The 25,698-nt window shown below is 46.1% G+C and overlaps 2 protein-coding genes across 2 annotated transcripts; one reads left to right on the top strand and one right to left on the bottom strand.

The window, feature by feature from the left end:
* Positions 1-1,756: 1,756 nt before the first annotated feature.
* Positions 1,757-4,578, top strand: igfbp1a (insulin-like growth factor binding protein 1a). The gene is made up of 4 exons (XM_079349704.1): positions 1,757-2,296; positions 2,447-2,616; positions 2,878-3,006; positions 3,342-4,578. Exons 1-4 carry the CDS (start codon positions 1,915-1,917, stop codon positions 3,450-3,452), a joined length of 792 nt encoding a protein of 263 aa, XP_079205830.1. The 5' UTR covers positions 1,757-1,914; the 3' UTR covers positions 3,453-4,578.
* A 4,143-nt stretch (positions 4,579-8,721) lies between these two features.
* igfbp3 (insulin-like growth factor binding protein 3) lies at positions 8,722-25,255 on the bottom strand. Its single transcript, XM_079351210.1, has 4 exons — positions 24,802-25,255; positions 20,847-21,091; positions 18,635-18,754; positions 8,722-8,919 (listed from the first exon to the last, which is right to left on the bottom strand). The coding sequence occupies exons 1-4, from the start codon at positions 25,163-25,165 to the stop codon at positions 8,794-8,796; spliced, it is 855 nt and encodes a 284-aa protein (XP_079207336.1). The 5' UTR covers positions 25,166-25,255; the 3' UTR covers positions 8,722-8,793.
* Between the last annotated feature and the right edge of the window lie 443 nt (positions 25,256-25,698).

Raw genomic sequence — 25,698 nt, 5'->3', positions numbered from 1 at the left:
TAAAAAAAAAAGTACTTAAATAAAGTATTGTATTGGATCATATAGTCTAAAAAAGTAAGCAAATGTAAATGTGCTGTTTTACACAAAGTGACTCCTCCTTCTGACAGTGACTTCTAGGAGTAAAATGGCAGCAATTAAGGACAATTACCATCTGCCTTTGTTAGTAACGTGCATCACCTGCACTATTAGCATGTAGTTTAAGTGAATTCACACACACTACTGAGGATGTCAACCAACCACGTGGAGGTCAGTGGGTCTATAGGAAACACGCCACGACAGATTACACCAAAAGCTTTATTTAGCCTGCAGCTTTGAGAGAAATACAAATCTGTTAACACCAGTTGACAGATGATGCAATCCCATAAAGCAATTGCAGCGAACCACCCCGTCACACAATGCAGCCAATTGCGTCAGAAAAAGTTGTGAAGATGAGGCACCTCATACCAGGATAACCAACAGGAAAATAGAACCAACAATGGGTCGATGTGAAAGGAATTAAATGAGAAATAAAAGACCATTAATTAGACTGTTTTTATAATTGCCACATTATTGTCTCGTGATATATTTGTATGTCAATATAGCTCTCTGTTGTTCCTGTGTGGTTTTGCAAAAGACAGGATTTCACCACGTGCAAGTGTGAGTCAGCATTGCAAGACACCAAATGCTTCAACACACCATATAAAACGTGCGTGTTGAGAGAGCATCAAAACCTCACATCCAACATGTTCAGCCAGCAGGAGCCCATGGTGTGCTTTAAGACTCTGACAACACACACACACACACACACACACACACACATTTATCTGGAAGTTAAAGTTTTAAACTTTCTGAGGGAACTCCGAGTTTCGTTTCATTTGCTTTCATTGTCGTGTGTTCATGTGTGCAACGAGACGTGTCTGTGGTCATGTCAGCGCAGCCCCCTGTTCAGAGCTTTGGTCTATTATTGTACCAGGAAACGTGGACGGGACATCTCCTGGACTGAGCCCAAAAGCCGGCTTCAGTGCGCGCGCTTTGGGACACACCACAGCGTCCCGAGCCCCATGACTCACACAGGCGTAAACGATGACCCCCGTTTGCGCAGCTATTTCTGAAACTGGGGTTTATTATCCCCCGGCGACGCACGAATGCTTTCTCATGTCCTGTCAGAGCGTCTGTTTTTTTTTTTTGTTTTTTTTTTTTCTCAGCACGCCCACGCTCTTTGCGCGCAGCATGGGCGTGCGTAATTGTGCGCTCATTATGTGAGAGTTTCGTAAAGTTGTGTAAGAAGTTCGGAGAGGACAATTAATAGAAACCACTCATGAATGACAAACACTGTCCCCCAAATAGAGCTGCTCATTTGAGCCAGACTCGAAAACAAGGAAGAGATTCGGTTGTGAAATCGATTAAATCAGCTCCAAAGCCCCGCTGTGCGAACTTCTTCTAATTACAAGTTCTGAAAACAATCCCAGAGAATCAAACTCAGCCACCGTGGTGTTACTGTAAGCCGACAGTGTGCGCTAAAGTACTTCAGTGTAGCACGAGGGTGAGAAAGGGGGCGGGGGGATGTCCTTGATTGCAACATCAAACACTAGTGTCGTCACTGGTCCGCGATACGTGCAGGCACTGCCTGTTCCAAAATAAATATGGACGTGATTGTTGAATTCAAATGAGCTGCCTGACCGGGCATAGACGGACCAATCACAGCCCATCGTATCATCACACCTTCTTTTCAGAAATCATTCATAACGCCGATGCGTCAAACACTCACAGAGGAGCCGGCTATAAATACGGCTGCGCGCAGCACACAGTTAGACATTTTTCCCAAATCAAACGAAAGAGACAACAGAGCAAGACCCGGAATCCGACGTTTACCTTTGATTCTTATCTCTACCTTGCTCCACATTTTATATTCTCTCTTTAAGTATCCAGCTCGCAATGTTGGCCATGGGTGGATTATATTTGCAGCACGTCGCGGTGGCAGCGCTGTGCTCCTTGCTGGTCACCGGCACGTCAGGGTCTCCGGTGGTGGGGCCAGAGCCGATCCGATGTGCCCCGTGTACTCCGGAGAAGGTGAGCCAGTGTCCAGCGGTGGCGCCCGGATGCGCCGAGGTGCTGCGGGAGCCCGGCTGTGGATGCTGCCCCGCCTGCGCTCTGACTGCTGGGGAGCTTTGCGGAATCTACACGGCGCCATGCGGCTCCGGACTGAGGTGCACCCCGAGACCCGGCGACCCCCGGCCGCTGCATTCGCTCACCCGGGGACAAGCCGTGTGCACGGAAAGCACAGAGCCCGAGGCGACCCCCGAGCCTCAGACGCAAGGTAGGCCTTTAACCTCCACATTTCATACATCTTTATTTTACATCACTGCATCCCCTCAATAAAAAAAAATACTTGACCGGTCTTTAGGGAGGAATTTTACAGTTACATTAAGTCAGTCCTGCTTCACATTCATTCATTTCCCTCCTCCAGATCAGCCAGAGCCCGAGCCGGAGATGGAGAACGCAGCCATCATCTCGGACCTCGGCTCCAGCCACTACCTGCCCGGCCACAGTAAGCCCTACGACCCGAGGGCTGCTGCGGACGCGCAGGAAAGCATGAAAGCCAAACTCACCGCCAACCGCAAGAAACTGATGGAGCAGGTGAGAAACACGAGCAGCCTTTTGTATGTTCTGTGTGTGAATGCTGAGAGATCCTCAGTGCGGGTGCTATGTGACTAAAAGTTTTTTGGGGAGGTTTCGAGAGAGGCTCTGTTCGCCGCCAGGGGGCGCTCGTGTGCTATTTGAAGAGCTCGTGTAGAGCGAAAGAGAGTGTGGGGGTGCTTGTTACTACAAGTTTTATGTGCAGTTTTTTATGCATGCTTGCTGATGATTAATAACCATCTCCTCTCTTTGTTTTCACAGGGGCCTTGTCACATTGAGCTGCAGACGGCGTTGGCCAAAATTGCCAAATCTCAGCAGAAATTAGGAGACAGATTAACCAGATTCTACCTCCCCAACTGTGACAAACACGGGCTCTATAAACCCAAACAGGTTGGTGTCTCCAGCTCAATGTTTTTAGAGTGTGTGTGTGTGTGTGTGTGTGTGTGTGTGTGTGTGTGTGTGTGTGTGTGTGTGTGTGTGTGTGTGTGTGTGCGTTTCCACTCAGCATAAAGGGATCTCAGTGAGTTGTGTGTGTGAGAGGTTTTTGCCAAGATTGTGTCAACCATAGCCTTAAAATGATTGTGTGGGTGAGGCAGGGAGTGTGTTTTTGTTTCTGGTGTGATGTCACCCATTTGCAAGACCGTGCATGTGCCAGTGTGACACATGAAATGAAAATGAAAGCAGTTAAATGATTAATGTGTGTGTGTGTGTGTGTTCCTCTGCAGTGTGAATCCTCTCTGGATGGACAAAGAGGTCGATGTTGGTGTGTGAACTCCTGGAACGGAAAGAAGATTTTAGGATCGACCGACCTGCCTGCAGACGCCGAGTGCCCTTAAAAAGAGATCAACCACTGTTGCAGATCTCACACCAAGAAGAAGAAAAACAAGCAAGCCACTGATTTAACCTTTTTTTATTTATTGATCTCGTCCATGGTGGTGTTTAATTCAGGTACACTGTCATTAGGGGGCTGAAGGTCCTGACCACCCTGAACCCGCGTCCCTCCTCTTTAAACACCCGTCCTAAAGAGATGAAAAAAAGTCTATTTTTGTTTTCTGAAAGGAGATTTTTTTAATATTGATGCATTTACTTCTACTCTTCAGCCTTATTTATTTCCATTTTATTTGTTATTTTTTTAATTATTTCATGAATATTTATATCTTTTTTTGCCTTATTGTTGTTATTATTATTATATTATTATTTTTATGGCTGTATAAAGTGTAAATATGTATCTTGGCCCTGAGTAACTCCGCCGCTGAGTTGAGCTCGCTCTACCCTTAAGGAGTTGTCTGGACGTTTGGTTTGTGACAAAACCAAGCAAGAACAAAAAGCACTGAGTGACCAAATGTCATTTAGAATAATTTCTAAATGTTTTTTTTTTTTTTTTTTTATGATTGATTTTTACATTGCTGCCATTTATGTCTATTTTTTTGAGTTATTGTCTTTTTTTTTATACTGATGTGACACATGTTCATAATGCAAAACTCTCAGTTGGGAATCCCTCAAACAGTCTCAGAAAACATTTCCCATGATTCCACGGGGTTGCAGATAGAACGACTGGTCGGTGCATTGCTCTGGTGCCGCCTTTCAGACGGGTATTTCTACATTAACCTACCTCCGATATTTATGTTGTCAGTCGTGTATGTGTCGAGAAAAGAAAAAAAAAAAAGACTTGCTGTTTTACTTTGTGTTGCTGTTCTCTCTGACCAAGACCACATGACCACAACGAGCGAGTCCCGCAGTGAACCCTGCAGCTCGCCTCCATCCACATGCTGCTGTTGGAGAGAAATATTGTTTATTATGTGAGTCTATTCCAAAGTGACTAACTGCTCACTTGTGTGTGTGTGTGTGTGTGCGTGTATGTGTGTGTGTGTGTGTGTGTGTGTGTGTGTGTCTACACTTTTGTAACGGAGATGTAATGTAAGAAAAAAAAAGGTGATATATTTAATAAAAACATTAACCTCAGCTATGCACTCGTGGCCTCTCTGTTTAATTTGTGAACAAACATCCATAGGTGGCGAAACATAAAGATCATAACAGCTGCATCAGGACAGGATTATGAAAGTGTGTGTGTGTGTGTGTGTGTGTGTGTGTGTGTGTGTGTGGATGAACTCCTGCACCACATTTGGCTATATTGGGCGTGTTTGTGAGCGGTGTTATCACGGTGATCTAAAGTGGAGTCCTGCTCTAACTTTAGGACACGCAGCTCTGCGCTGCCTTTTGACCCGCTCTCTGTTTGCCTTGGTCGGGGCACAGGAATTCGCCTCAACCTCCCGTGGCCACTGCCAGCCTGCCTGGCACCACCAGATTTATTTTTATTCTTTTCACAAATTGAACCTTTGCTTTATCCTTATTGACACATTCCAAGACTGAGGGGAGCCTGATATTGCGTTCAAGGCCTTGAACAGGAGCAAACTGTGTCCTGATTGGCTGCTAGATCGCTCACAATGAAAAAGCACATGAGAGACTGTATTCTTTAAATTGTGTTCACTTTTATTTAAAAAAAAAAAAGACATTAAATACAAATTATACTTTGAATCAAAAATCATTTCCTTTCGCAGAGAAAATAATAGCTGTGTGATTTCTAGTTTAGTATCATAAATCAAAAAAAAAACTCTTTGAAGGATAACTTGAGAAGAAAAAAACAAAAATACATTTTACCCGTGAACAGAGAGATTCTTATCGTCACCAGCAGGGGGAAAAAAATCAAAAATGAAAAAAGACGTGACATCAGAGAAGTGTGACTGTGGCTCTGCACGAACAGACTGAGGCGGGATGGCGCGGCGTGCACGGGGGGGGGGGGGAGAAGTGAGCGGCTGATAGGTGAGAGGCTCACCGACCTGAAGGAGCGGTGAACTAGGATGACCCGAGACCTGAGCGACTGACCCACACAGATTTTTTTTTTTTTGCACCCCTGGGGCTGAAACTGGCCTGCAGGGCGCTGAGCTTAAAACTGACACTGCTGAGCAACAGAAGGAACAGATTCATTAAAAAATAAAACATTCATTAGTGATTATATTCCCCAAAATACACTGAATCATAGAGACTTGGCTGTGCAATAGGTGAGTCACTGAATTGTTCATAAGAAAACCTAGTTTGGATCAGCTTATAATTCTTTCTTAGATAAATAATTTTTAAGTACTGTACATGATGTCTAGTCAGACATATCGCTGGCCAGGAAATAATAATAATAATATATATATATATGTATGTATATATATATATATATATATATATATATATATATATATAAAAAGACACACTTACAAATATTCAGGAGGGAATAGCTTAGACATATTTGTGTGTATGTTCCTCCCTTTACATCAAGTCTTTGAGCAGGTGGGATGTAGCACCAACAGGCTGGTTGTAAGTTGCTGCTGTCTATCAAAGGAAGTGTACAGCCGATTTCATGCTACCGAGCTACTGGGCAAGCATTCTTAGTCGGCACCCTCTCCACTGTTCAAGTCTTTACACAGGATGTGGGAGCGCATCGGGGCAGGAAGCTGCCTCCTCCCTCGGACCCCCTACCACTTGTGTGAATGCATATTTGGTGCTGTGTCCACCTCGTGGAGATTTTCTTGGCATACGATCATACAAGCATTTTTCAAAGAAACAAAAACAACAACAACAAAAAAAAAAAAAAAAAAGAAGAAAATAGTTGCATTGAATGGAACATTTCTGAAGGGGTGTTCGCTTACTTTGCTGTCAGAAGTCCTGGTGTAGCTTTATCTTTTCTCCCTCTCTCCTCACCAGTTTGTTATTGTTTTCTTACAGTATCACACTGATTCATCTGGCGTGACCTCCGAGGAAAGGTATGCAGATGCAGATCGGTCCAATTGTCTTTAACTGCATGCGTTTACGAGTGGCGGCGCAGCTAAAGTGCTTTAAGTGCTTGAAGCAATAGGGGCAGCTGGCACCTGTGGTGGGGCGGGGCGGGCCGGTCACACCGGGCTGTACCGCCCCGTTCAAACAAGCCTTCACCAGGTCGCACCCCTGACAGGGAGAGGACCGGGTGCTGAAGCGAGGATGAACAGAGAGGTTGAGTGAGGTTGGAGACGTGGACGGGGTCAGGCACGCAGACGTGGACAAAGTGTTAGACGGACAATAAGGACGACGAGGAGTCGGGGAAGTCAACAGAAAGGATGAAGGACGAGGAGGCATGAGCTCTGGAGGGACGGGGGAAGCTGATCGAACTCAACATTTAAGCTAGCATGCAGGCATCTCAAAATACTCTGTGAAAGACTCGCCCTCTGTTAGCGTTAGCTGGAGTTAGCTCACACAGCAGATCAGACTCCATTCACTGGACTGTGGATGTAAATTAGCACCGTTTTTGAAGTCCAGCATGCTCAGTTCCACGTCGATCAAACAAAATCAAAGCTAAACTGGCAATCAATAATAGTTGAAAAATATCCATGTTAAACTTGTTAAACCACTGCTGCAGAATAATCCGCCTCCCCACTGCTGCTAACTTTCTGGTCGGGTTCACCTCCTCGTCTTCAGGCCTTTCCATAAGAGACCATCTCAAGTCAGTCTGATGCAAACAGGGCGGGTGTTGAAGTTTTGAGCGTTTTACAACGTTAAAAATCAAAGACTGCAATGCTCATATCGTCTCCTGTCGCTTCAACAAACCAAAGTCACATCCACCTGATGACATCACACGTCCTCCGAGCTCTCTGCATTTACCCATTAATCCGAAACAAGCTGCTTTCTCTGCGGTTCTCTGCTAATGTTCTCAACTACATCTACAGTACCAGAAGTTCCTTGTCTTCTTCCAAAATAAAAGCACCAAATACAGTACCTTGAACTTAAGACAGTATTAAAAAAAATACAAAATAAAAGCATAACAAAAAACTATGCTATGAAATGCAGATTGTGCTGTTTCAATTATGCAACAAAAATGTGATTAATCGCAATAAAGAGATGAACCGTGACAGTCCGAGTATTTCCTGTAATAAGGCTTCTTAAACACTTTCTCCTTTCTGTTGGCACGTTTAGTTTTCTTTCGTTTTCAATGGAGACTGAATAAGTAACTATTTGACCGACTCCTTTCATGAATCTTCTTAGCGATGGCGACTCGTGAGACGCTTGAAGTGAATATTTTGGCACGTTTCTTATTCTATTCACACTCGGAGTACTCAGATCAAACAGTGGTTTAAGAAGTTGTTGTTCTTACAGGGACACCCTTCAGATCTGCTGTCCAAGCTAACTGAAGCTGATTTCTTCAGCTGGAGCCGGCGTTGGCGCCTGCTGTGGATGGAGTGTTTGACATGAAAAAGGGGGCGGAGTTTCAGGCTGATGTAAAGGTGGAGGGGAGGCGTGGACAGGTCTGTTTCTAAGGCACTGTAACTGCACGGTTTGCCTCCGCTCCTTCCTGAGGGAGGCAGCACAAATGGCCCTGGATAAGAAGTCAAAGCCCTGCTATCCCATAATCCTTCACTTCAAAATGGACCCTGAGCCGTCGAGTGTTTATCTTTCTGCATTGTTTAATGGAGCAGGGCTGGGGAGAGGGCCATCGGACGTCTCTACACTGAGCTTAGTGACAAACAGTATTTACACAAATAAACACTTTGGGGGAATGCGCACACCATCTTGCATGCCATCTCGCACAGACATGCAGCTGTGCACACGTATGTTATGCAGGTGCTCACACGTTAAGACACACACACACACACTGACTCACAGACAGACACACACAAAAGAAACGGTGGTGGTGTGTTTTTTTTCTTTTTTTTTCTTCGGGTCACAGTCACAAACAAGTCCTCTTTAAAGTGAGTGGAAAAGTCCCTTTTTCCTCTCTCTAAAAGAATAGTGCAGATGGTAGGTGTCTCTCTTTCTTCCTCTTCTCTCTCAGCTTTCAGCTTCTTCTTCCTCTTTTTTTTTTTTTTTCTAAGAAAGGACAGAGGTTCCCAAAGCACGGGACAGATAGCTGTGATGGACCGGAGGCTCGGCCTGTCAATGAGGCCTTCCTCCACTCCCTCCCCTCCCTTTCCCTTCCCTCCCCCTTGTTCTCTCTCGGACTTTCTGACAGAAATGGGACCCGAAATCAAAGATCCAGAGCCCCTTCAAATGTTTACACAAAACGACATGCAAGAGCAAAGTAGGCTTTCTCTCTTTCTCTCTTTCCTTCTTCCTTCCTCTCTCGGTCTCCCCCACCCTCCTCCGAGTCGTCCCTCTGTCCTCTCATTTGCTCTCCAGGTTGTAGCACTGCGTCTCGCCTCGCTCCCTGCCGTCGTACCCGGGGAGAGATTGGCCGTATTTGTCCACGCACCAGCAGTAGCCCCGCCTCCTTCCTTTGGATGGACGGCACTGCAAAAAAAAAAAAAAAGAAGGCGGAGAAGGTTAAATGAGTTGTGCTGCTTATTTGACTTTTTTCGCGTGCAGCCTTCAGGGCGAAGGATTGCAGGTTGCAGCGTCAGGTGCACGTTTCGACATCACTCAGCCAGCTCCAACTTCCATCTTTAGTTTGGAGACGGCTGGAAGGCAGCCGAGGACTTATCATCTTTGAGGCACATTGTGAAAACAGATTACTGTTTCCAAGGTGAGGAATTACCCTGACACAGCTTCATCAACACCACCTTCTAGGTGCATGTGTGTGTGATCACAAGAGTGCCTCTCTGTTTGGATGCTTGTCAGGAGGCCAAGTCGTGCCTCAGCAGAACTCTAATAAGACAAACATCTCATCGATCATGGAGAGGAATGCCCTGCTGTCTGGAGCTGTCGCAGAGTTTTTATGAGCAGAATCTATCAGAGACAAACACTTCAAATGATGCAGCTGCTGGCCTCGTGAAAGACAATAATTAATGTATAGAGATCAGAGCAGGGGAGCTTCACTCAGGCATCCACGTGCAACCAGCACTCTGCTGAGTCTGAGCTTTATTTATCAGGCTTATGTGCTCCTGACCAGCGGGGGTAAACGATGAAGAAGCAGATTCTTTGGGATGGATTGGGGCAGGGAAGGAGGGACGCTCTGACTGAGTGAGAGTGGAGGAGTGTGAAGGTAAACATGGAGTTGCTAAAATATTTGCCAAGGCCAGTTGGAGGGCTGCAAGGAGACCAGCGCAGCTATTCTGGGAAGCTGGCAGTCACTCAAAATCATCTGGAGCTGATTATGGCCCGAGCGTGCACGAGAGCACGTGCACGTGCACGCATAAACACACATCAGCAAACATGAAGACGCACACTCACAGGAGTCGGGTGTACTATATGTATACATACCCCCCACCTGCTTACACACTGGTTCTCACACACATGTATGCAGTAATATCAGATGTCCCACAGGGGGCCGCGCTCTGCAGAGTGGCAACTTTATGAGCTCCATTTGGAGTTCACATGAAACGGCAAAATCAGTCGGGTCAAACTCTGGCTCAGAATAATTCTGCTCCAACCCGACATCATCCCCCCGAGGGGCGGGGCAAAGAGGGTCAGGTGACCAGTCAGCGCTGAGACACGTCAGCCTGTCCGTCTCTGCAGCCCAGCATACTGTTACTGATCCAGTTTAAACAGACTTTTGAATAGATAAGACACTAAATCAAACCCTTCAAGTCGAACTGTTTAATTTGAGTCCACACACATTTTATGAATCTGGAAATGGGATGGGATTTGTCTGACTTACGAAGCCAATAAGCCGACAAATAAAACTAATCGGCGGTATCTGGAGATGTTGCTGAAAGAAAAGCTTGTTGTCATGATCAGGAACACACAGAAGATGAAGATTTTAAAGTTCACACAAACAGAACGAACCAACGGGGCCAAACGGGATGTTTGCAATAATTTAAACATTTCTGGCATTCATTCCTTCGGCTGTTTCTTCTTCTACTCAAACAAATGACCCAACATCTAAAGCCTTCAAAAGTCCAGACCTGTCTCGGTTTATAACCATCCAGGGAAGAGGGCGCAGCTAGAGTCTGTTGGGGCCGTGGGCAAACATTCATCGGGGGCCCCTCCGACCAGCGTCCATTATTATTTTTCACAGCGATAATGCACGCGACACTTTGAGCAGAGCATAGAGAGTGAGCGCTGTCAGATGGGGCCCTTTTAGGGAAGTCTGCCAAATTTTGCACAATTTGAGGCAATGCTGTGGTTTAAAGTTTGTCAGCCGTTAAGGGGCCACCTACTGGCCTGGGGCCCGATGGTTTAGACTCCTGTATAGGATTGTATGATTTTTGTCCTGAGTCTCATGTTTGGATCGCTTTCTGCTGTTCGGTAGGGAGGGAAATTCCCCCTCAGAATAAAAGAGTTTCAGTTTCTCCTCAGCTTATCAGATGTGGAAGTTGACACCCTTAAATCGAGGTTGATGAACTGCACATTAATCTGACAGACACTCGGGATCAGTTTTAAATTCCAAAGCAGAACGGTGCGTTCAGAAGCGGACTGTTCTGTGCCGTGCAGCCACAGACACCGAGCAGGCAGACAAGACAGACATGCTTTGGATTTAGAGTGTGACCAGGTGTCTGTTTCCGGTGTAGTCGACATCCACGTGCAGCCTGAGTGCATGATCAAAGGCAGCTTTATAGAGACAGAGGCCCATTAAAATACCAACAACTACAGCAGCAGTCTGGGGGCAAGTACGCGGCCCGACACGCCCCATTCTCACACTCGAACATCACGCAGGGATTCTTTTTTGAGGGACACAGATTTCCTTCCTACCTCTCTTGCTCCTTCTCCTCCTCCTCCTCCTCCTCTTCTGTCTTAGTCTGTTTTCTTCCTCTCTCTCTCTCTCCTCCTCCTCCTCCTCCTCCTCCTCCCTTCATTCCTTTTCTTGGTGCCATCGTCTGAGTCTGCGGCCAGCTTCTATTTTAGCCCTGACCCAGTGGACGAGACCGCGGAGAGGAGCTTAACATTGTGTTCCTGTGCTCTGGTTAATGATGATGGAGTCCTGTATGCGGCGGGTGTGTGTGTGTGTGTGAGTGTGTGTGTGTGTGTGTGTGTGCTATGGTAGGGTTGAAAAGCCAAAGGAGAGGCGGAAGGGAGAGGAAGAGGAAGAGGGCAAAATGTGCATGTGTGCATTCCCCTGTTGCTTGGCTACCTTTGAATTTCCGCTCTGTCTCTTTCATCTGTGAACTATTAGCAGTCATCTCAAGCCATCCTTTCTTTACTGCTTCAATCTGCACGCACACACACACACACACACACACACACACACACACACACACACAAAGACACAAGCAAACACTTTCGGAGAATGCCAAAGAAAGCCACATGTCTGCTGAGGGCTGAATGTCACTTTACACATATCTGAAAAAGATTGGACGTTGTCTTGGTCGACTTATTATGTTTGAGAAACGACATCTGTGCAGCTTTCTTCTCTTTAAACCGACAAAACACTTCAAGGAATTATCCAACAAAAACCTTGGTTCGACTCCCCACATTCAGCTGAACAGGTCGCTCTGTTTACTTCTTAAATGACTTGTTTAATAGTGTAAAAAAACTTCAACAATTTAAAAACAATTCAGGCAACATTTGACACTTTATTGATCTAAAAGTGAATTTTCTGTGGTTCCAGATGAATTATGCGTTTGTGGAAATTCTTCAGCATGTTTGTGTGAAAAGACAAGTCATGCACTTTAAACACCTTGACTGCATCCTTTAAAGCTCTGACCCGCCGAGGAGAGCGTCGCCCGTCGGTCCTCGTTGGACTGACAGCGAGCGCTTGTAGCGATGTGTCACGCTCCGTTGCTACACGTTAGCTCCTGTCTGCCTTTTCTTTCCAGCCGATTCCACATTTATGGGACTCTCTCTGATTGGCTGTTCGTTTCATTGATCTCCTTTCAACATGTCGCTGCAGTATCCTGTCGCCTACTCCTCTTCTTCTCTTTTTCCACGAAGAGAGTAATGGCCGACTATGCAGCACCATTTCCACTTTTTATCAGACATTAGAAGTACCTGTAATACGAGTGGTGAGCGCCAGCGTAACGACGGACGACCTGTTGGCATGGAGAGTGCAGAAGGTACGAGGAGGTTGGCCGTCGGCTGGAGTCTGTGCGGTGTGTTCAGGGGCAAATTAAGACGTCTGCTGGGGTACATATCAAAACGAACGAGGCTGGCGGCGCCAATCTTTGACAGCTTTCCTCCCTCAGTGGGTCATCATCATGCATTTAAAAAAATGGTCCATAAATCTTCTGGGGCTTCTCACATAAAGACCTGAAGACATAAAGAACATTCATCCCAGCGTTCCTCGGTGGAGCTCTGTTTGAAACACATCCCAAAGATCTGGTTCTTTGTTTTCAATAAGCTGCATCAGTCAAGGAATCAGAACGGGCATGTTCCAACTTTCCGTCCGGAGTGCCTTCGAGCAAAGTGAGGTGAGAGGTTAATCATGAAAACATGTTTTCATGGAGGTGTACTGCTTTACTAATCCGAGCAGCATGAACCGCAGAGACTGAAGCTCCCGCTCAGAGCTCACCTCAGACCTCCTGTCCCATATTCTCAGCCTTACACTGGCCCTGCGTGCTCCCTAAAAAAGCACATTTCATCCACCTCCTACATTCATAATGCAACCTTTATGGGGGTGTGTTGTGCGTATGAATGCGCACTCTTGTGATGCAGGTCTTTATGGCTAATAGCAGCGCCGCTGGGCTTCACGGACATTAAAAAGAGCCTGCTATGACCACAGGATAAACATAAACTCATAAAATGCAATGTGTGTGTGTGTGTGTGTGTGTGTGTGTGTGTGTGTGTGTGTGTGTGTGTGTGTATAGGGGCGCATGTATGTATTTGTGTGAAAGAGGGTGCATCTGTGCATGTGTTTGTTTGTGTGCCGCAGTATTGGAAGTAGCTGCAGGATATTGCTTTTTCTAAAAAAAAAAAAAAAAAAAAGTGTGTTAATGAGCGTCTCAGTGAATTTAACTCCAGAAAATAAAAGTTTGTTTTAAAGAGAAGAATGGGGCCACACAAGCTGTAACAGAGGAGCCTCAATAATCAATATAAGTGGTGAGTGGACGCGTTGGAGGGAACAGGGGGAAGCTTCAACTGATAGAAAAACTCAGCCAGCTGAGTGTTTCATCAAACTCAATTTAAACGTGTGTGATTAGGTGTTTCCTTCAGAGGGCTTGCTCAATAAGAAAGACACACACACACACACACACACACACACACACACACACACACTTCTTTATAATGAGAGTGGGCACTAACATACATACATGTACTGGACATTCACACGTTTCCCTTTTCTTCAGTCGGCATGAACTCATATTGGAAGAATAACCTGCCAAACATAAAACCTTTCACATCAGTCAGCACGAGCAGTTTGTAGTGTTGGGCTCGGTGTGTGTGTGTGTGTGTGTGTGTGTGTGTGTGTGTGTGTCTGTGTGTGTGTGTGTGTGTGTGAGGAGCCTTCAGGTTATTCTGCAGGACCGCTCTCTCACGACGTCATTCAACTTATTGAAATCTACTCGCTATCATTCAAAGTAAATGGACTTCAGCTTCTATCGTTCATTCTCATGATGCCGCCGAAGCCGCGGGAGCAATTCGGGGTTAAGCGCCTTGCACAAGGACACGTCGGACATGTAGCAGCAGGAGCTGGGGATCAAACACGTGACCTCCCGGGTTAGCAGCTTGATGAGGTTCAGCCTTCAAAAAACACTTTAAATGGTTTCATTTATGGATCTTTACTGTGAGAAAAGCTCAGAAGTCACATTACAGTCGTGACATAACTTCAAAGCTATGGACGCTAAAGTTGACCTTTTGTGTTGTGATGAACTTCACCTCCTTTATTCCTCGGTTAAAACCTCAACGGTTTTCTTTAATCATACCAATTAACTTCATCTCAATCTGAGGCCGTTCAGACGTTTCACACTCGTTTCCAGGAGGAGGAGGATTCACCTCGAGCCAATGGGAGAGAGGGGAGTGCCGTTTACACACTGTGACCGTCAATGCGTTGACTGTCTACGTATCATCTCTGCACACGTGCTGGTGTGAAGACGCCGCAGCAACTTCTGGTGTTTAACTTAAATGCTGAAGTGCAAAAAACTGCAGTTCCTCTAGTGTCCACTTGAGGCTGCTTCCAAAAGCCCTGAAGTCCCCAATAACAACTCTGACATGTTTACAGCCTGCTTAAAAAAACCATTTTCATCTCTATGATTCATTTCTTTAACAGTCCACACTGTGCAGGGCTGACTTTCTTAAAACATGTGTTTAGATTAAATCAAGGGCTAATAGTGCTGCATAAATTAGCATAATTAGGAGCGTAGCTGAGTTCAAATTCAAAAAGTTGACTGACAAGTTGTTCTATTTTTAAGCCAGTAGGGGTAACGTCCGCCTCATCTCCACCTCTTTGCCTGTTTCCAAATTGATCCAAAGTTTTTTAAATGTGACGGTCGACATTGTTTGAGCCTCATCAAAAACCAATGGACAACATCACTGAGACTACGTCCACGTTTTATAGTGTCTGGGGTATCTGTAGATTCACTATCAGTATAGAAAGTCAGGTAAAAGTTGACCCTGCCCTAAACATTGTGCAAAAAGAAATAATAAATAAAAGGATTGTATATCCCCCAGAGAGAGAAGGAAGGCAAGGAGGATTAGAAATCCAGGGAGAGAAGAGAACGAGGGAGACAGAGACAGAGTGAAAATAGCTGTCTGGGTCCCTGAAGGTTGGCCAGTTATTATAAAGCCATTGTGGTTGGTGTGTACGTTTCCACAGATCCTTCTGAGTCACGCTCAATAAGTCAGCCCTTATGGGCCCTGGCACTGTCAGGACCTGCGGAGGGAGGGAGGGAGGGATAAGGGTACGCAGGCACCTGGCTCACATCCTTAACCCACTGCCTCTTCCTCCTCCTCCTCCTCCTCCTCCTCCTACTCTCGACACACACTAAACTCTGAAAGAGTACACAGAGAGGAGACACAGACACTGTCGTCCCATTCACAAGCCCTCTGCGCGGTGATTCCTGGCCAAACAAGGAAGTTGAAGCCAGGTGGGCGGAAGGGCAGGATGGACAGAATGATGGAGCGGGCAGGCAGAACAAAAGGCGGGTGGATGGCACAATGGGGGTAATGATGGGTGGGTGAAATGATGAATAAGAGAGAGAGAGCCTGAGAGTGATAGTGAGGGAGAGAGAGAGAGCCTGAGAGAGCGAGGGAGACTGTGAGGGGTGTAATGAGAGGGTCAGTGTTGGGCATGCATGACCTGAACTGGGATACTGGGCCAATTCATATAACTGCTGCTAAAAATAGGTTTCTGTGCAGCAGAAGTACAACACCACTCAGACTGCTCCGACAGAGCTCGGGCTCTCAATTCACCAGCAACACATTCACAGCAAACAACACATGCTTGTGACTAAATCACTCATGGCAGCAGACCCTTAAAAACATTTCACCCCAGATCAATCTTTTAGAACCGGAGCTCAGGGGGCTGTTCACAGTTGGTGCTCTTGTTCATTTTGGAAATCTGACACTGTAATAAAGTTTAATCCTCTCCCAGAAGTCACAAGCAGTCAGACTGGAAGCGCATGATTTCCCTGCAGAATCCACAGTCACTTTCCAAGTCATTAAGTTGGCGATAAGGCTGCGTGCAGGATTGACTCTTTTCGCTTCTTCTCCGTGTCTTACGGCCGCCAGCCTCTTTCTTCTTCCTTCTTTTATTTGCCGTGCTCAGACAGTTTCCAAATTGATTTAAGAAAATCTGGACACCAACATTTTCAAATAGAGTCTGAGCCTCCAAGTGAAACTAAAAGTTGACAGTTGAAGGCGCCATATTGGGGCTTATTGGCCTGTGCATGCCATCGAAAAGAAATTTTAAAAAGACTCGTGCGAGAAGGCTGGGACTAAACTAAAAAAATCCACTTCCAAAGCAGAGTCATGCATTCAACTATTTACTCTTTCTCATGGAATTGAAGGTGTTGCATCACTTTGTTTGTCTTTGCGATGTGCTGCGCTGAAGTCAACAAAATAAATCAACTCCTGGGCTCAACCCCGTCCCGTCAAAGCTAAAAACCAAAGTGAACAACAAGTGAGTTTGATGCATGTAATCCCTGCCATCACCCTGCCATCCAGGGAACACCCCAGCACTAAGAACACAAAACAAGAAAAGGACATCTGTGGCTTTGCAGGACATTTTGAAGGGGTTTGAATTGACTGGTTCATTTTAGTCTGGACCTTGAAAGCGTTAACTTCAAATCCAGTGTGACGCAGGTGCATCAGAAACTCACAAAAAACCAAGCAGCAGCCTTCGTAGCGCTTTGAGAAGTCAGAAGACGAGAGAAGAGGTAGACGAGGTTGAAGGATTCAAGATAAAAGGAGAAAGGCAGAGTGATCGCAGAGCTTTGTTACATCACTGCAGCAAAATCTCAAGTTAGCAGGATGCTTACTTTAATGTAGAAAAGCTTCAGAAATATGCAAAGTCACTGAAACCGATGCCATAAGCATGCACGACAGAAACCAATGTCTGGACGCCCAAATCCCATTTTTATGTGATTAAGAACTTTGGTCTTCTTTGTGCACTTGACCTGATTGTCTACCTTTATTTAGCTATAGCTGCAACATGCTAGTTCTGTATCAGAGCACAATCAGGTGCATGCATCTCACATGAACCTAACCTAACCCAGCTTTCCAAATATCGGAGTTTTGGAAATACAAGCAGGACTGTTCCCGCTGATTCCTGGAAGAACAGGATTGAGAAGCCCTTTGAGTTCCTCCTCGAGTTCCTGCAGAAGCTTTCACCTGCCACAGTCCGTGACCATTTGATATGAAAAGATCTCGATTGGGGTTTCACTTTACGACACTGGGTGAGCTTGGGTATCATGTGCATGGTTTTGCCCCCCTCTGCTCAGTCCTTTACCCTCACCCCCCCCTTCCTTCTCTCCTCCCCCCCCCCCCCCCCCCCTCCTTCCCTTGCTCCCTTCTTTTCACAGTATTGTCACCCTAGACGGTTCACACGGTCTCCTCTTCGCTGCGCTTCCGGTCATAAATCTCTGCAACACACCGTGAAGGCACATCCCCTCAGATGGATTTAACACACCGGCCCGCAGAGAAAAGGGCGACAAGGGCTGGCATACACACACACACACACACACACACACACACATTTACACACATGTATGCCAGATCCAACACTTTTCTGGAAGGTATTTGTTGATGAAATCCAGAAGATCAGAGAGGAAGAGTCTTAATTTAATAGATATAACAATAAAAAGGCACGTCGGATATTTGGGGAAAGAGCGAGCTAAAAATCGGAGAGGGTGATTGTTTTCTGCGTGTGTGCGTGTGCGAGTGTGCGAGTGTGTGTTATGGTTTGAGTTGGTCTCTGACTCATGGCACATGTGGGGGGTTTTAAGTGACTCATGCGTTTCTCAGAATGGCTTGAGCTCCGTGGAATCCCACCGATAAGACACCCTTAATCGGGAAATAAGCTGGCGGTGTTTATTCGACACGGCGTTTGATTCGGTGAAGCGTCACCTTTCCGGTCTCGCCCCTCCTCCTCCCCTCAGGTTCAAATGCCTGGCATGGATTTCAAGCTTCTCCTTCTCACAAATGAGCCGGCTATGTATGGGTGGCCCCAGTCTGCTGCACCACGGACAAGAAAAACTAAACCAGTGACAGCCTGTTTGTTTTTTTTACCTCACCAACAGCGCCCCCACCACACCTACACACCCTCACCAAAACTACCGCCATCAAACAAGCGCCATACATACACTCCCCTGCCGCCACATCTACCGTGCCACACACACTCCCAGACCACATTTTTACCTCCCTACCCCCCACACTCTCCCACACCACACACCCACAAACACACCTGACCGACTTCATTTCCTGTGAGGCATGAGTCAGCCGGCTGCAGTGCATTTACCGGAGTCATACATGCTTATTAGCCATTCTGATAATATAGTGTTGATGTGGCTGTCAAGGCAACCTGAGCTGCACAAAAAAGGGGAATTGTGCTTGCGTGAGTGGGTGGGTGGGTGGGTGGGTGGGATGAGTCGCTGAGGATTCCTTGGAAGTGTTCAGACATGTGATGGGTCTATTTGCATGTCCACAGGTGTGTGTGTGTGTGTGTGTGTGTGTGTGTGAGAAAAGAGTCACTCACCTGTTTCTTCTTGTAGAAGCCCTTTCTGTCACAGTTGGGTATGCGGAAGCCTCTCGGGTTGAGCACGTTGCTGATTTTAAGGCTGCTCAGGATGCTCTCCATCTCCCGCCGGCACGGCCCCTAGCAACGCGGCAAACACACACCCCGACGACACAAATATTACACACTCTCCCCAACACAGTGGCAAACAAGAGGAACACGAGGAGCGCTCATGCAATTACGTGTTCCTGATGATCGTCAGAGTGTGTCAGAGTTAACTTCCTGAACTCTGAATGTGACATTAAAAGTCTTTCCATAACATCGTGAAACACATCGATTGAAGGCGGGACATAAAAACGTGATAGGTACGCTCGCAGCTGTTGACATGTTCCTAATGGTTCCCTCGTGATCATCAAAGAGGACAAAAATAACTTCAGAGCACCTTTTAGGGCACCGACAGTTTGGCATCGTGTCCACAATGAAATGACTTTTTTTTCACATGAATTAACATCTGACACTCTGAAACACCAAGTGGATTCTTATTGGCTGTCAGTGATCCAAACCACTCAGAAATGGAGGCTTGTGTTTTCTTGGTTATTTTTTATTATACCTGCTTTTATTTTGAAAAAAGTAAGGATTGAAACAACATTAACTTAAGCACAGAAACTGGAAGTGACGATCTCATGATCAGTCCATTCAGATATGATAAAAGCGAGCACGGCTCTAATTTCCACGGATGCAACATCACAGTGGTTTTCAACAATGCATGCACTAAAACCTTCGAGATGTTTTGCAGGATCTAAATGTTTATTTTTCTTGTGTAAATCTTGATGCTGCTGTCAGGTCCCAGATGAAAAAGGTTTGACGTCAGCATTGTTGTAATTAGTACCTTCTTCTCTTACACAATGTAGGCTCACTGCATGTAATCAAAAACCACGTTGTTAAAGTGATAACAGATCCTTTAAAGACACCCTGTGGTTTGTTTCCCCACAAATGACTCTGTGAATCGATGTTTTGATGAGACATTCACCGTACTGTTTGTTTCTGGTGTTTTTCCTGCACATGCACAAGGTTCATTCATCCCACCCACCACAGGTTGACAGCTCTATGAAAACTGGCACGAGTGCACAGGCCGGATCTGCAGCCTGCAGGGCTCGACTTCAACAAACAGTGATGAGTTATTGCTCTTTAATGAGAGTTAATCAGTGGGTGGAGTCTGGGGAGAAGTGTGCTGATTTACTCAGGTGTCACTGGAGTTCACGTGCTGCCTCTCTCTCGCTCTCTGTTACCTGATTTAATTGATTGGTGGTGGTGAGGTTGGTGGTGAACAACAGAGAAAATAAAATACTTTTAATAGATTCATAGTTTGTTTTTATATCTTCGTAAGGAAGCCTCTGGAAACCCTGCTTTTGTCAATTAAAGAAACGATACGTAGGAATTTGGTTTGCAGCGCTTTAGTGCCCCCTAAAGGTATCTGTGTGCAACTACACTGTCGTAAAACACGTGAAGCTGTTATGCTTACCCCACTTTGGGGTTAATGTCAAATTCAGCTTCAGTTCATTCATTGACCAAGGCTGTCGGCATGAACTTAGTTAATTAAGGAATTCGATTAATCTCATGCTATTTTGTCCCTTCAGGCTCCCTGTAGACAGCCGTACACAGTGTCTCCATGTGGTCTCAGTGACGTAAAAGAAGGAAACTGCTGCATCTTTAAATGTCTCACTGTCACTTTCACAAACTCTCAGACAGCTCAGCTGACCAGTCCGAACTCATATCCACCTGATGACATCACACATTGACCTTTGCTAGCGTCCACCTGATGACATCACACATTGACCTTTGTTAGCAAAGTTAAATTCAAGTAAAGTACTCTCAACTTAAGACAGAATGAAAAGTTCAAAATAAAAGCTTAAACATGTTTTTTTAAGAATGCCAAATCATGACATTTCAACTTTGTGATTTATTGCGATCTCTAACCTTTAGCTAGTTTAAGTCAAATAGTTTCGGCATCATACTTTGGTCTAGATTTTTCCGTTCACTGTGGGTCTGGTTTACACACTTGAATGAGTTGCCAACGGTCTCTGCTGTAACTCGGTCAGCAGGATGATCGTTTCCATCTGGAGTCATAACTGTGTCAACTGCTGGAAAGAACCCATACCATGTCTGTTTTTCCTCCAAACAGGAAGCCATCAACATTTTCAACAGATATGTGACTGTGTCTCATGTGACTTACATACTCAGTCTCCCTCTTGCTCTCCAGGGAGAAGTTGTGCATGTCCATGTTGGCTCCTCCTGACACTGATTCCACCTTGTAGCTCTGAGTCTTCCTGTTCAGATCTTTCTGGATCAGTTTGTTGTGCAGCTGTGGCTTGGTGTCCATCGACCCCCGACTGTGCCCGCCCTTCCCCGTCCTCATGCCGGGAAGTGAAGTCGTCGTTCCATTAGCACAGCCTTCTTCTACCTGATTTCTGGCATGCTCTGCAAAGAAAAATGTCATTTATCAGTGATGGTAGCATTCAATGTGTTTCTCCTAATCAACAGATTCAATGCTTATTTCCACACAGTCCGTACGCCGTATCCAAACCCTCCTGAGGCGGACTCTGGAGCGTTAGCGCAGGTGGACTCACGGGTTCACAGGAGAACTACAAGATCAAGTGGGAATTAAGAGAACGATGACTTGCAGCGAGCTCGACACAGAAACAGACAGCGGCAGCTTTGAACCAAAGCAGCAACTAAAATGTGCAAGTTTTGCAATGACAGTAGGAAACCTCCCTAAAGGGCCCCATCTGACAGCACTTACTATCACTGGCCTGCTGAATGCCAGTGGGAGGGGCCCAACAGAATCTACCAGAATTCAGTGGAAACAGAGCAGAGCGAGGCGGCGCTGCTGGCCCCCTGCGGAGAGGGACTGCGGCGAGCACCACTCTGAGGGAGCGCAGTGAGCACAGAGCATGTGGAGACCGACAGGAGGAGTCAGAGTGGTTTAAATATCTGCTGTTACGTCATTTTAACTGTAGAAAAAGAAAGGTGTCAGATGAAGACCTGGAGGCTGTTTCAATCCTGTTACAGACTTTTAAAACCGTTGTTTCATTTACCAGATTCTCCTCATTGAGTCGACCTCCAAACCAGCTCAGGATATCTACTCACATGGGTTCAACCTGGACTCCAATCCCTCGCTTTGTCTTTTAATGAACTATGTAAATGAATCCACACGGTTATAAATGAGGGTCGCCCCTCCATGATGTCTCGAGTTTAAATAAAGGTCGATGATGAAATAATGCTTCAACTCTTGAAGTAGTGACATGAAGGCCGAACGCCACAGCTGCATGATTCTGTTTCCACAAATAGATGAAAATGTCCATATCCTGAAATGTGTTTCAAACTTTCTCTGGAGTCTGCAAAAAGAATCTGTCCAAAGTCAAAATAGTTTTTATTTTCATTAGATAAGGTCTCACGGGGTCTTCATGCAGAGGAAGAAGTACATCTGTGCCCCTTTATGAAACTCCTGACGTTGTGTCCAAACAGGCTTTGAAGGGACTGACTCTTGGGATTTTTCTTTTTTTAGCTGAGTTGAGTCCTTTTTTTTTTCTTTTTTCAAAACTGTGTGTGATACAAAACAGGCAATCTCCTTCTAAATATCATCATTTATTTTTCCATTAACTCTGCCCTGAGGCTAAGTATCAGAATCCCAGAGCTGTTTAGGTTTACAAGTCCGATCAAAACACTGTAATGCAGGATGATGAATGCCTGCGTCTCTCCATCCAACAGAGAATTCTCCACCGTCTAAAGAGTGGCTTTTTTGAAAAGACACAAAATAACGAACGCTCATTTGCCTTGTGGGCTGTTTGGAGCCAGAGACTGAGCCAAGTAATAAACAGAAACATGACGATCTCATATCCACAAATTTCCACAGCATGCAGACCGAGAAGATAGAGCCACAGAGAGGAACTGAGTGTAAACAAGACTTTTTAAGGACACTGTGAAGAAGAACGTGTTTTCTACGTGTTTATGGGGGGGGGGGGGTTAGGGGTCGGGACAAACAGAGGAGGTGATGAGGGCTGAGAGAGGTAAAGTTGGACATGAAGGAGGAGGAGTATTAATAGCCCTCAGTGCTGGCAAAGATTCCTGTCAAATTGTTACAGACAGACCACGTGACAGAGACGAGGGGGATGCAAACACTCCACCCTGATATGGAAGAGGATTAAACCACCCGTCATGTGCCACCCGGTGAGCCACACCACCGCAAGGCCACAGTCTGAGACGTCCCGGAGGAGCAAGGGGGACGATGATGGGAACACACACACACACACACACACACACACACACCCAAACAGTTTTAAACTGTTAACTGGAAGCAGATTGGAGAGCTGCGGTGATGCGGCGGGCGAGCATGTACGGGTGTAGCTCGTGTGGGCAGGCAGGCTGGCAGCCCACCCCTTTCTCCGTAATCAATTAGTGACGTGGTGGGGCTCCACAGTCTCTCCACAACTTACAATAACAACACGAATGTCAACAACAGCATCAACTGGGACGAGACGGAGTCGGGAGGCGACACATGCTCTTTAACCTCGCGCAGCTTTCTCACGCTTTAACTGAACTCTGCAACAACAACAAAAAATCCATAAATGTCAATAACCAGGGACAAATATGCGGAGCCCTTTTTAAGATTTCCTGCACGCATTATTTTTTATTGTCAATATAAACTTTTATATAACCTTTCAAGGAAGTCTGGGGCGTTGTAGATCAACACATTACGCAATTTGTTTGTATAATGGCACAAGAGTAAACAGCACAAACTGCGGTTGAGGGGAGCTTGTTAATGTCTGGGAGGAGAGGCTGCTGTTTGGTCTGCACTTACACACTGTGACCAAAAGGGGTGCTGTTGATCATTTCCCACCTTTATATTCTCCCATCCTCTTTAGTGGAGCTACTGCAAAGAAGCATGCATTCACACAAGTCTTGTTAAAATGATCCGATTCTTCAAATTGTAGAAAAAGTTTTTTTAAAAAAAGGGGCAGGAAATAGAAAGAGAGAGAGAGAGAAAACAAGTAAAGTGGCAGGAAATAAAGAAAGTAAGATGAGTGAAAAAGACTTTCAGCAAGTGTGTGGTAGTAGATGCATAAGCATGTGTGAGTTTGTGTGTTTGTGTGTGACAGTGTGGCTGCTTAGTGCATGCACACAGAAACACACATGACTGTGGCCAAACCAAATAACCAGGAAGAAGAGAACACACAGGCTCCTGGAGGCCTGACGTCAGCGGTGCCTATAAGCACACAACAGTGTGTGTTCACATGTAGGTGGCATGTGTGCCGTGTCACCAGTGTGAGCAGTCTGCATCCATTCACACAAAACTGCATGCAGATATCAGGCCTCAGTGTGAGCACAGACTGCAGCATCACAATAAGATTTGGGTTTACTGATAATGTTGGGTGCTTGTAGAGAAATAACACCCCCCACGTCCCTGTCACACACTTGAGATGTTTTGGCCCACATCCTGCACAAGGGAAGCAGCAGCACATATTTTCGTGCTGTGTACAAAAATCTCTGAGCTTACATACAGAAGACTGCGTGTGTTTGTGTGTGTGTGTGTGTGTGTGTGTGTGTGTGTGTGTGTGTGTGTGTGAGAGAGATGGGAAGAAACAGAGATGGAGCAGTGCTGTACTTTTTCTCAACCAATCTCAAAACCCCAGACGACATTCTTTTAATTTCTTAAATTTCATTTGCGCTTTTACGCATGGCGTTCCAAAGGTGTGCGCACATGGAAAAAAAAGGAGCTGCCTGGAGGAAAAGCAACGATTAATTGCTGCGTAAAGCTCCAGCCCATAGCTGGTGTTATCCACTTAAACTTTCAGGAGCCTATGGGATTTGTTTCGCCAACGCGAACACATCCCTGTGCAATGTCAAACCTCTCCTCGAATACCCCGGAGCGAGGGGGGGGGGGAAAGAGACCCTAAGAATAAATACTGCGCATGTTTCTGTGTGCCGTGTATGTTCAGTAGATTATTCTAAGCATCTTAATCTCATCTACACAAACGCACTTGATCGGTGTTTCCATGAGCAGGAAGCTCCCCAGAGCTGGTGACTAAAACGAAAAACCTCATGGGGAGGGCGCCTGTCACAACACACAAAAAAACAACAACGTATGATAGAACACAAAAGCGCAATTAAAAAAAAAAAACGCTTCTCACCTTTTTTTTGTGCGGGGATGAGAATGCTGTTGAGTTTTTTGGACGCTGCGCTGGAGCACAGTCCCCGTCCTTCCAGCAGAGCTTGCAGGGGTCGGCTCTCCCCCGGCTGGTGCTGGCAGGTCAAGCCGGACCCACAGCGCGCAGTGTACACTCCACACGCCTGTCCCTCACCGAGGGCGCACGTCATGCAGCAGCCGCAGCCGGGCTCTCTCACTCGCTCCGCGCAATCCTTGGGCAGAGGCTTGCACTGGAGGAGCGCCCCGGCATCGCACGGCTCGCATCGGACCACCGGACCCACGGTGCCGGCGAGCCGGGTGAACGCAGCCAGCGCGGCGGCTAGACAAAGCACACAGAGACCGGGCATTCTGCCGATTGAGCTGGTCACAAAGGGACAGTATGTGAGTTGTCACGTAGGCTTAAGGGGACTCTCTGACACAGCGAGCCGGCTAGCCTTCTCCATCTGTATTTTCTTTTACGCGAACTTCTCGTTTTATACAGGCGGAAAAAAGAGCCAACAAGTCACTCCCTCCTCCGTATGAATAATGTAAGCGGAGAGCCCCGATATGAGGACCACTACCTGCAGTCTGAGGCGAGGGCTGCTCTCACATTCAGCTACTTTAATCCTTTATAATAATTCAGTTCATGCTCTCTTTGTGTTCTGAGAAAACACACAAAGGTGTTTGTCTCCTTCCTGAAATGTGGCCCCCCAGTCAAAACACAGAGGACAAGCCTGCAGATGGTATGCAGCTTTAAAGTGTGGATTACCTTTCTGTCGTATGAATGTTATTTTAAAGGACAGGTAACATGCACGTGTAGATTCCTGCAGCAGAGGGAATGGTGCGTTTGAGTTACCAGGGTATATTTCTTCAGTGTTGACTGTTTTTTTAAACCTCTGGA

The sequence above is a fragment of the Symphodus melops genome, assembly GCF_947650265.1.
Source record: "Symphodus melops genome assembly, chromosome: 8".
NCBI classification, from domain to species: Eukaryota; Metazoa; Chordata; class Actinopteri; order Labriformes; family Labridae; genus Symphodus; species Symphodus melops.
Note: the sequence above shows the minus strand (reverse complement) of the source record. Positions and strands in the feature narration are given on the sequence as shown.